General features: G+C 39.0%; 2 protein-coding genes across 15 annotated transcripts in view; both read left to right on the forward strand.

Annotated features, from left to right (window-relative positions):
• LOC108275438 (adaptor related protein complex 3 subunit beta 2) overlaps positions 1-2945 on the forward strand; it is a 58659-nt gene extending 55714 nt beyond the window's left edge. For 8 of the 14 annotated variants that reach the window (XM_017486268.3, XM_017486267.3, XM_017486269.3 and 5 more), the window contains one exon: positions 538-2945. In XM_017486268.3, coding sequence (XP_017341757.1) covers positions 538-724 — 187 coding nt within the window. In that variant the 3' untranslated portion in view covers positions 725-2945. The remainder of the gene's footprint in view (positions 1-537) is intronic. The other 6 variants (XM_053685904.1, XM_017486272.3, XM_053685903.1 and 3 more) reach the window with 1 other exon arrangement.
• Positions 2946-5592: 2647 nt separating this feature from the next.
• On the forward strand, positions 5593-8083 carry tmem258 (transmembrane protein 258). The gene is given in 4 exon segments (NM_001200830.2): positions 5593-5638; positions 7094-7203; positions 7323-7451; positions 7888-8083. Coding segments are annotated over 3 exon segments (240 nt in total). The 5' UTR covers positions 5593-5635; the 3' UTR covers positions 7450-7451; positions 7888-8083.
• Positions 8084-11120: the final 3037 nt, after the last annotated feature.

Below are 11120 nucleotides of genomic sequence, written 5' to 3' on the forward strand. Positions count from 1 at the left end.
CAAACTTGTCTCAGCACAATTTGATCATGGAGGTCTACAGAGAGTTCCTTGGACCTCATGGCTAGGTTTTTGGTCTGACATGCACTGAGAATTGTGGGACCTCATACATACAAGTGTGTGACTTTCTAAATCATGTCCAATCAGTTGAATTTGCCGCAGGTACACCCCAGTCAAGTTCTAGAGACATCTCAAGATAATCGAAGCAAACATGAGGCACATGAGCTCAGTTTGAAGTGCCTTAGCCAGGGGTCTGAATCTAAATGAGAGATTTCAGCTCTTGATGTTGTGGATTTTATGGATTATTGTGTGTAGGTTGATGGCCAAAAGGATCAATTGAATCCATTTTAAATAAAATCTATAACACAATAAAGTGTGGAAAAAAATTGAACGTGTCCAAACCCTCTGTAATGTGATATGGAAAGATTAATATGTATTAATATGCTGCTCACCTCTCTGCTGTTTATACCTGTCTGCTTGGTTCTTCTCTGCCGTCTGTATTTTCTGGCCTCTTTTGCTCTTGACTTTGCTTCACTTCAGCCCTCCTGTTCCTCCTTCTCCGTCGCCCGTATTCAGGTTTGCTGGGAAGACGGTGAGCGGCGACAGCCTTGTGCTCGTCACTGTGGTGAAGAAGGAGGCCGGAGAAGCCCAGCTCACTGTGAACTGTGAGAAGATGGTGATTGGTACGATGCTCGTGAAGGACATCCTTCATGCCCTGACCCAGTGATGACTGACTGCATAGTGTGCAAAAACCTGTAGCTATGTGTAGCTTTGACTCTGTGTGCTGAAGTTTGACCAATTTCTGTCATATACTACACAATATTACACCTAATATAACAGCTTATCTCTTAACGAATTAATTCATTATTGTCCCAGAAGAGCTGAAATCTTAATATGATCCACATCGAGCCCTATGAACGCTCTGTCTACAATGTGACCTTATCTGCCTTTATTGATTTTCTCCTTTAGGTTTGCAGAAACGTAGCATGACATGAAATCTGACCCGGTTTTTCACATTACCGAACCGCAATGTCTGTTTCGAAAACGTGTCTACTTTGAATCTCTTTACACAAATGGGCAGCACGGAAAATCAAACGTTCCTCTGTTAGTGTACAAATCCTCACAACTGCAGGATGTGACTAGGATATCCTGCTGAGGAGAACACACGGCCGTACACGTCCCTGTTTACACAGTGACGGTCTGAAATGGAGCTCTGAGGATTATTTAACCAGTTTACTGAAGCTACTTTTACTAAGACTACTTCTCCTGGTCATTTTCAATGAATCATGACAAAAGGATTTCACTACTGCAAACACAACACAAGCGTTTCAGAAACACGGATGTTCAAAAACTACTGCAAACACTAAAATCTTTTGTTTCACTTATTTATTCTTAATATATATATATATGAGTGGATATAATAATGTAATATTTAAAGTCTGTGTACATGTACACTGGTATCTGTACACACCAGACTGTTGCAAAAAATGACATCTTAGCAAGTGGAAATACCTCGAACAGATGTCAAATCGATCTGGTATTAATAAGATTACACTAAATGATTAAATGTATTTCAAGCCACTTGTACTCATTTCAAGCTTGAAATTGTCTTGCAGATTAAGCATTTATTTTTAGAAAGAAGCGAAATTATCTGCCGATAGAACAAGAAAACGAGTAATGTCTAGAAATAGGTTTAATGAACTTATATTCGGTTTATTGTGATCTTATAATAAGAAATACTAGGTACATTGGACTATATTAGAGATATTTTTACTTGCTAAGACACACACACACTCCCACCTAGGACTAATCCACCTACTGGCAAGTTTTTTGGACAGTGGGAGGAAACTAGAGAACCCTGAGCTGTTGCAGTATATTATGGGAACGTAGTGTTAGTAGTGAGTAGTGAGTATCGGCGCACATGCCGTAGTAATGCAACAAACTAAAGTCCACTAAATCTTGCTAACATCAGTAACAGATTCAGGATAGAGTGATAGCACATTGCAGTCCATAGAAGAAACAAAATCTCAACGATCCTGTGTGGTATTTGCTATAATGTAAATGTAAATCACGTGGCTGTGTGAGATAATTATCCTCTCTAAGAACAGCATTGCTTGTATTGTGTTGACGAGCTTCCTGTTGCTCTTAAGACCATGATCATTCCGTGCTTTGGAACTTTTAATGACTAACCGGATATGTTCTAGACATGTGCAACCACTTTAGTAATAAACTGTAGCTGTAGCCTAAATTCTAGGTTATTTGGATATTCATAGTGTCGTTGTTGTTGTTTTTCACTGCAACAAAAAATGACAACTCACAAGTCTATTCAAAGACACCGTGTGTGTTCCGTGATGAACCAAACCGAACGGTTCAGGTGTTGAATGAGTAAACAGTACATAATTCTGGTCTTCTTTATTATTATTATTTCATTCCCCCCAACGAGAACTCTACAAGGAGGCTTAATGAAATGGATTGCTAGTCTCCAGCACTATCTCCACGCTAATATTTTCAGTGTTCTGCGGTATTGCAGAGCTGTATTTTATGTTGTGGATCCCACCACTGAGAATCCACAGGATTGTTGCTTGGAATGTGGTTATTAATTTCTTCATATTTGTTTTTGTTGTCAAACTAAGAGTATGGACACTTAACAGCTCAAATTCATATTCCACATTTGTGTTTGTTTTTAAGTTTAAAGAAGCAACTTGAAGTTCTCCCCCATCATGATATAAATGAATGATATTTTAATTGAATTTCTTCAAAGATGGGTCATTTACTGTATGTTAAACGCAGGGGAAGTGTAATCATACTCCAGACTGCTTTTGTGATTATTAGACTACCCGATAGACAGCCTTCATGTCCTTGCTGTGTGAATGTGAGATAGTTTGCTGATTTTTATTCATTTGTTTTTTTGTTTTTTAATGTCAGTAAAAATGAAACATGCAGTGAAATATTTTGCCTGTTTGGACTATTTCTTTTGCGTTCATCCAGCCATCCATCTATTCTACCTACAATATTTAATTTTTTATATTGAGCACCCCAAAGGGTTAGATTAACAGGAGTTTTGCAGACGATTTTCATCTAGTGCTTTGTATAACAAGTCCTTCTTGTTACTAATTTGGATACCGGAAATACCCTTTAAAATATATACGTCAAACAGGAAGGAAGTTATTGAAAAAAAAAAACATTTTAAACATAGGACCTTGCAGTGACCTTGACTGACCAATTCCAAAATCTAATCAGTTAATCTGCTGGTTATGATACTACAAACATTCAACCACTCGTTCTTGAGATATTGCACTAACGAGAATCTCGGACGGACAGGAAGACGGAAAATAATCAACTCCATCAATCAGTGGAGGAGGTATAAAAACAGAACATAAAAACTGTACAACACATTGGCTGTTATTATATGTATATAAATACAGTACATACAGTTCCCTCCACTAATATTGGCACCCTTGGTAAAAGGTAAAGACTGTGAAGATGTGTCTTTATTGTTTAACCTTTTGATCTTTTGTTAAAAAAAAATTCACAAAAATACTCTGCTCTCATCGATATCAAACAATTGCAAACACAACACAGGTTTATCCAAAAAAAATAATAAATCTTTGGTGCCTATATTAATAAAGGGCATTGTACACTGATCAGCCATAATATTAAAACCACTGATGGATGGTTTTAACAACACTGAATAACATTGATTATCTCACTATAATGGCACCTGTAAAGGGGTGGGATATATAAGTCAGCAAGCAAACAGTCAGTTCTCAATGTTGATGTGTTGGAAGGAGGAAAAATGGGCAAGACGACTGTCAGAGCATGTCCAAAGTAGTTAGTACCTACCAAAAGTGTTCCAAGGAAGGAGAACGGGTGAAGAAGGCAAGCTGCTGGGAAACCTTGGGTCCTTGCATTCATGTGGATGTTGACATGTACCACCTAACTAAACACTCTTGTAGACCAAGTACACCGCTTCACAGCAATGGTATTCCCTAATGGCAGTGGCTTCTTTCAGCAGGATAATGCGCCCTGCTGCTTTGCAAAAATTGTTCAGGAATGGTTTGAAGAACATGCCAAAGAGTTCCAGGTGTTGACTTGGCCGCCAAATTCCAGATACCACAGCACACCTCAGAGGTCTTGTGGAGTCCGTGCCTCGACGGGTCACAGCCGTTTTGGTGGCACAAGGGGGACCTACACAATATTAGGCAGGTGGGTTTACTGTTATGGCTGATCTGTGTATAATATAATACACAGTATAATGACAATGCGCTTGATCTATGCAATTTATATAAAAATTTACAGTACTGTGCAAAGGTCCGAGACCGCTCTTTTGTTTTCAATCAAAAAGATATTACTGTTAATTAATTGGTGGCAAAACAGTAAAACAGCCATGCAGTACTACTTACTTATGCAGGTCAATTGCATGTAATTTATGAACAATAACAATAACGAACAACATTGATGGGAGAAAAGTATTTAAAAGAAATTCCAGCAGGCCTTCAACGGTAAAAAGCTATTTTATTTGTAATATTGAATTTTAATACTGACCTACATAAATAAGTATTGCATGGCTGTTTGTCTGAAAGTGGAATTCATGTACTGTACATTTTCCCATTATTATTGTTTGCCACCAAATAATTAACATTAAGTACTGAATGGCCATTTGACTGAACGAAAAAGGTAGTCTGTGACTTTTGCATGGTACTTTATATAATGCATTATTATAATACAAAGCCAAGCAAGCAGTGAGTGTGGAAAAGTGACAACAGAAAATCTTGCTTTGCTGGTCCTTTGCTGCGCTCATGACAGTCGAATGTTGACGAGATACACTATATGACCAAAAGTATGTGCACACCTGACCATCACACCCATATGTGCTTGTTGAACATCCCATTCCAGATTTATTTCCCCTTTCCTGTTATAATAACCTCCACTCTTCTGGGAAGGCTTTCCTCTAGATTTTGGGGCGTGGCTGTGGGGATTTGTGTTCATTCAGCTACAAGAGCATTAGTGAGATCAGGCATTGTTGGGATGTTGAGGAGGTCTGGGGTGCAGTCACTGTTCATCCTAAAGGTGTTCAGAGGTGTTCAGAGGTGTTCAGAGGTGTTGAGGTCAGAGCTCTGTGTAGGACACTCGAGATCTTCCACTGTAACTAACACACCATGTCTTCATGGAGCTCGCTTTGTGCACATTGTCATGCTGGAAAAGGTTTGAGCCTCTTAGTTCCAGTGAAGAGAAATAGTAATGCTACAGCATACAAAGACATCCTATACAACTGTGTGCTTCCACCTTTGTGGCCAGATTTGGGGTAAGAACCACATATGTGCCTGACAGTCAGGTGTCCACATACCTTTAGCCACAAAGGAGTATATTCACATTACTAAGGCTGTGCAGCAAAATAATAATTTAACACTTTCATAATTAAAGCGTAATTTTAAAAAAATTATTAGGGTGTACTATGCTCCATAGTCATGAAACAGTCATGGACACAAAAAAATAAATAAAGATTTTTCATTTGAAAAGCCTCACAAGCGTTTAGTCAGTTCTCGAAATCTCGCGAGAGTTGACGTCTTCACATACGTGGCTTTTCTCTACGCTCTTCCGGTTTGGGTGAATCTACTACTAACTACGAGCCGTCACTATGGTGAGTTCTGCGCGTAATTTCAAATAATATAAACGCTTTTTTTTGCCTGTGTGATTCATTTTAATTAAAGAGTGAGCCTCGGTGTCTTAATTCGAGATAAGACTGGTGGATTATTGTTAGCTGTGCGCGTAATTTAACTAACGTCTTCCAGGCTAGCTTCATACACAACCGTGTGTGTGTTAGTTATATCTGATTCTCAGTCCAATGATTCCACTGTAGATGATATATCGAGTAATATAGTGACGTGTGTGTGTGTGTGTATATGTGTATATATATATATATATATATATATATATATAAACACCTAACCCTGTTGTGTACTACACGACTTGCTGGTTAGTTTGCGCATGCGCAAAGGGTATTCTGATATAATATGTTCACGGTATGATAAATAGTCTAGAAATATCACGGTGTCCTGATATGAATCGACTAGCAAAAACAATCAAACAAAAAATTCAAATTGTGGGTTTAAGTCTTACAAGACGTGATAGTTTCAATTCAATAATTTCTGAGGCAGTAGTAGCTCAGCAGTTAAGAGTTATTGGTCTTCTGATAGGAACATCATGAGTTCAAATCCCAGCACTGCCACTAGTGGACCCTTGAGCAAGGCCCTTAACCCTCAACTGCTCACTTGTATAGCATGTCAAACAATTAATTGCACTTGAAGCGTTCGTAAAATTAAAAATGAAACACCCAAAACTGTATACGGTTCCGTAACGAAGACTAACTGTACGTCGAAACGTGAAATTCTGGAGGGAACGTCGGACGGCGTGGCGTGATGACGTGTGTCGTTAATCGATCTCTGTTCTATAACATGTAAAACGGGAACATGAAAGGAATATTCTAAAAGTGACTAATGTAAACAGCTTAATCACAATATTGTCTTATTCAGAATAAGCTCAATAATTAGATTACTGCTGTCCATGTAAACGTAGTCACTGTCCGTGTATATCACACTGTCGTTAAAAGCTGAAAGACAGTGTTCTATGTTCTAAACAAAAACAAAATCCAACATCCAACAAGCGTGCAGGTCTGGAGGGCTGCTTAATCAAAAGTAGGAAGTAGTTTCGGTTAGTTCTGGTCAGGAATGCTGTGTTCTTTGGTGTGTATGATTTTAAGTTGTGAACGTGGTAGACATTGCAGCAGAGTAAGAGGTATCAATGTAACAGGTACGAAACAGCAGCGGATCGCACAGCCAGAAAGGTTTTCAGTGGTGGCTGGAGTAGGATTTACGAGTCCAGAAGGAGTCGCATAAACGTGATAAGAACCGCTGGAGTAAGGAACCTGATTGTTTCTTTTTAAATAAACATGAAGACACTGTTATACAGAGAGGCATTTTAATCAGTATTTTGAAAAACTCAGCGGTGAGGTAACCAGTCGTCCACCGTGTCTGAACTGTTGTGTTCCACATCTGAGTCATTGGACGCTGCTCATTTCTGCTGTTCCTCTGTGCAGGAGCTGGAGGCCATGACCAGATACACGAGTCCGGTGAACCCGGCCGTGTTTCCTCACCTCACCGTGGTGCTGCTCGCCATCGGCATGTTCTTCACAGCGTGGTTCTTTGTGTATCCTTTACATCGACAGCCCGGTGAAGTGTTCGCACAATGCAGGAAACAAGAAAGTGTGTCCGTTTGATTTACACCCCTTGCTTGTCTGTTTATGTCCTTAACCCCGTCCGCTCCAGCTACGAGGTAACGTCCACGAAATACACACGAGACATATACAAGGAGCTGCTCATCTCACTGGTCGCGTCACTCTTCATGGGCTTCGGCGTTCTCTTCCTGCTGCTTTGGGTTGGAATCTACGTGTGAAGGTGAGGATTTAGCCGTAGCACTGAGTACTACGCTAGTGACGTGTTAACGTTTTGGAATGTGTTTACATCCGTGTACAAGCAGGCAGCCGGTTCCATCGTTACACAAAAACTCACGTAAAAATATTAGAAATGCTTCAGAAACTATTTTGATATCATTGTTCGTAACGGAAACTATTTTCAGGTGTCGCTTTAGAAAATAAACAGGAAAGCGAAGGCATTGGTTGCTTTTGTTTCCACGTATTACATTACGTTTGGTTTGCATGCATGTTTCGTATATTTTTGGCAGTTCTCGTTATTTTCCGGAGTCTACTCAAGTGTCGACATAGAAAATGAGAAAATACTGGGACTACTTGAAGCTTGGTGGTAATAATGTACTAAAAAAATGCTTTATTTGTCATGTATATCTCATAGCATCTGCTTTATTTCTGTGCTGTAGGTTGCAGATTGGCAAGAACGTTCCAACGGCTCTGTGTTACATCAGTGCTTATAGATCTCTCTCTCACTCTCACACACACACACACACACACACACACACACACACACACACACACACGGGATTGGACTTTGCACTGGCAACATGTTGACAGTTAGTGGTTTGACCTTTGACCCCAATAAAACTGATTTTGTAAGAATTGTATTTGTCTCTTGTTTATTGTAGAGTAGGGATGTGATCAGGTCTTGTGGAATATTGTAAGGAGTAATGTGTTTGTTTTCTTCATTCATTCATTCATTTGTTTTATTTAACCTTTTAATTAACCAGGAAGTAGCTTAGCAGTCCTGGCCAAAATGGCTGCACAATTATTACACACCCTTATTACAAACGTTAACGTGAGCTATTCAGGTCCAGTGTTTGTTTAGAGCTAAATTATAGTGGCCATTTTCATTTTAGTGGCAATTTTTAGACCCTAGTATGGAAGCCATAAGCAGCCATGCATTATTATTATTTTTCTTTTGTTTTCTCGTGATCTCGACTTAATTTTCCTGTGTACTCGACATCCATCGTCACAAAGTCAATAGGTTTTTTTCGAATGGGTTTTATGGATAAATGCCTGAAATTAGGTCTGTGGTTAACATAAGCTCAAGATATGTTCATGTGTTATACTACGACACAAAATACATCAGTAGTATTCCACTCAGGATTTTTTTAAAAAGCTTTTACATGTCCTGAAACAGACGGTTGCTAACAAGCGGTTAAATGGCACTACAGAGGGTGTCGGGGAAATTATACGTCATCACGCCGAACAGGAAAACTCATCTACTACAGCCTTGTTGTGTTTATACTCGTGTTCTTGCAATTCAAACTATTCCAACTTGTAGATTTATAGTATTTTCCAGTTGTGTATATATATATTTTTTATAAAGATTGAGAGAGTTGTCGGAAGCGTAGCGGTGGTGACGAAGTGTCTGCCACTCAAGAAAGGGACATATCCCTCTCTCTTAAAGTGCACCTATTATGGTTTTGAAACGTGCCTCATTTTTGTTTTAAAGGACTCACAAAAATTTACCTGCATCCGAGGTCAAAAAACACTTTAATGTGCTCATAAATTAAATTGAAGCATTACCTTTCCCCCCAGTGTCACAAACGACTCCTTCAATGATCCGTTCTAAAGGATTCATTCTAAACTCCTCCTTTCAGAGAGCATACTCTGCTCTGATTGGTCAGATGTCCCAGTCTGTTATGATTGATCTACCGCTGTCAGAACGCGACCATTTCAGCCAATGAGCTGTGTTTTGATTTGGTGATGTAGGATTTTTAAAAAAAAAAGTCATTTGAATTTGTAAGAGATTACACTGCCAAATAATAATAGAGTGCGCTACACTTCTTAATATATAAACAAACACACTACCGGTCAAAAGTTTGGAGACACTCGACTGAAATGTTTCTCATGATCTCTGATCTGAAGGTGTGTGATTAAATGTTTGAAATCCACGTTGTAGACGAAAATATCATTGTGCCAACGTGTTCATTCTTTCATTAGAAAACGAACATTTTATTTATGAAAAAATAAATAAAATTTTAAGCGGACGACTCGGAGCGAGATATTCTGAAAAGCAGCCGATACGAGTCCAGCGTCGGTGTGAACTCCTTTAATACTGTTTAAAAAGCATCTCAGGGAAATTCCTCAAGAAATCAGTCGAGAAAATACCAACAATACATTTCTGGAAATTCTAGGTAAAAAAGGGCGTCGACTCTGAAGATTCTAAAATACGAAATTATTTTGGATTTTTTTTATCACAACATAATTCTCATAGTTCCATTTGTGTTACTCCAGAGTTTTGATAACTTTATTATTATTATTATTATGTAAAATAAAAATAAAGAATGGGTGTGTCTAAATTTTTGACCGGTAGTGTAGATGTACTTCACTTAAAGGTTAGATTTCTCCCATATTTACAGTGTGAGGTTAATTAAAGCTAATTAACCAACAATATTTTTTTTACCCATCTTTACCAAGGGCGCCAATATTACCAGGGCTGATTATATGTCTGCCTGGCCGGCTGTTTGTGGTGCCTAAATCTCCAATCCTGTTGTAATCTCATGGATAAGAATAGAGCAGTCTGTCAGTGCCTCACTACCAGGCTCTCAGGGCAGTAACCTGTAGTACTTGATGTGTGTGAATGCTCATTGGCAGCCTTTAAACCGGCGGGGGTTTCCCAAATGAAGCTTACGAATATCCAGCAACCCCAAGCTTTGACCGCCCTACATTCCTGATTTGTAATTTAGCACCACTGTAACATTTGGACATTTTATGATGTCCTTAACATGTGTTACTTAAGTGACTAAAAACCAAAGGAACAGTTTTTGCACTGTTTTTACAGTCTAGTGAGAAGCGGTGTGTTGTTTTAGAAGAGTAATCCATGTCGGAATGGTGTGATGGCTGCGTATCTTATGTACATCTGGAAGATTAAACGTGACACTTATCGTGGCAGAATCAAAACATCCGTGGCCATGAGCTTTCCAAGTCGGCTGTGAAAAACGTTCAGTGATTTCGCACGCAGCGACGAGCGCTGTTACAAACTCCAGAAAACTGGTGTTGTGGAAATTAGACTCGTCCTCTGAAGGTAAAAAGGTTTATTACAGAAAGATGGTTAATGCAGGATAGAGTAATGAGAGCGCTCTGAAGCCCTTGTACTAAACCACTACCGTATATATGAAACGCAGAGCATGACATAATTCTGTGTACCGATAAGAAGCAGTTTGAGTCAGTTCAAACGGGCTTTGTTTTAGGATCTTGGAAGATGTTTAGACGAACCTTGAACAGAAGAACATGTTTGTGTCTCTGTACGCAGATACACATTCGGTACTGATCTCAGTGACATGACATGGCCTTCTTAGGCGTTATCCTCACATGAGAATGAAACAGAACAAAAACAAACTTGTTACACGGTAAAAATGAGTAATTTCCCTCACACTGGTACACACAACAGAGCTTTTGATGGGGTTGACGGTCACATTTTAAAAATTCAAACTGTAATAGGAAAATCGGTTATTGTTAGTACTCAGTAATGGTCTGGAATAGTACATACTGTACATATGCCACGTGAGTCTGTAGTTGGTTTAGAGGAGGTTGATGGGTGGGGAAATATTAATAATTCTATTGTTGAATTCCTACGCTTAGTGCAGCATGTCAGGAGCGTGAAAAGACTGAAAAGAGCACGTACACACTT

The sequence above is a fragment of the Ictalurus punctatus genome, chromosome 14, assembly GCF_001660625.3.
Source record: "Ictalurus punctatus breed USDA103 chromosome 14, Coco_2.0, whole genome shotgun sequence".
Classification (NCBI taxonomy): domain Eukaryota; kingdom Metazoa; phylum Chordata; class Actinopteri; order Siluriformes; family Ictaluridae; genus Ictalurus; species Ictalurus punctatus.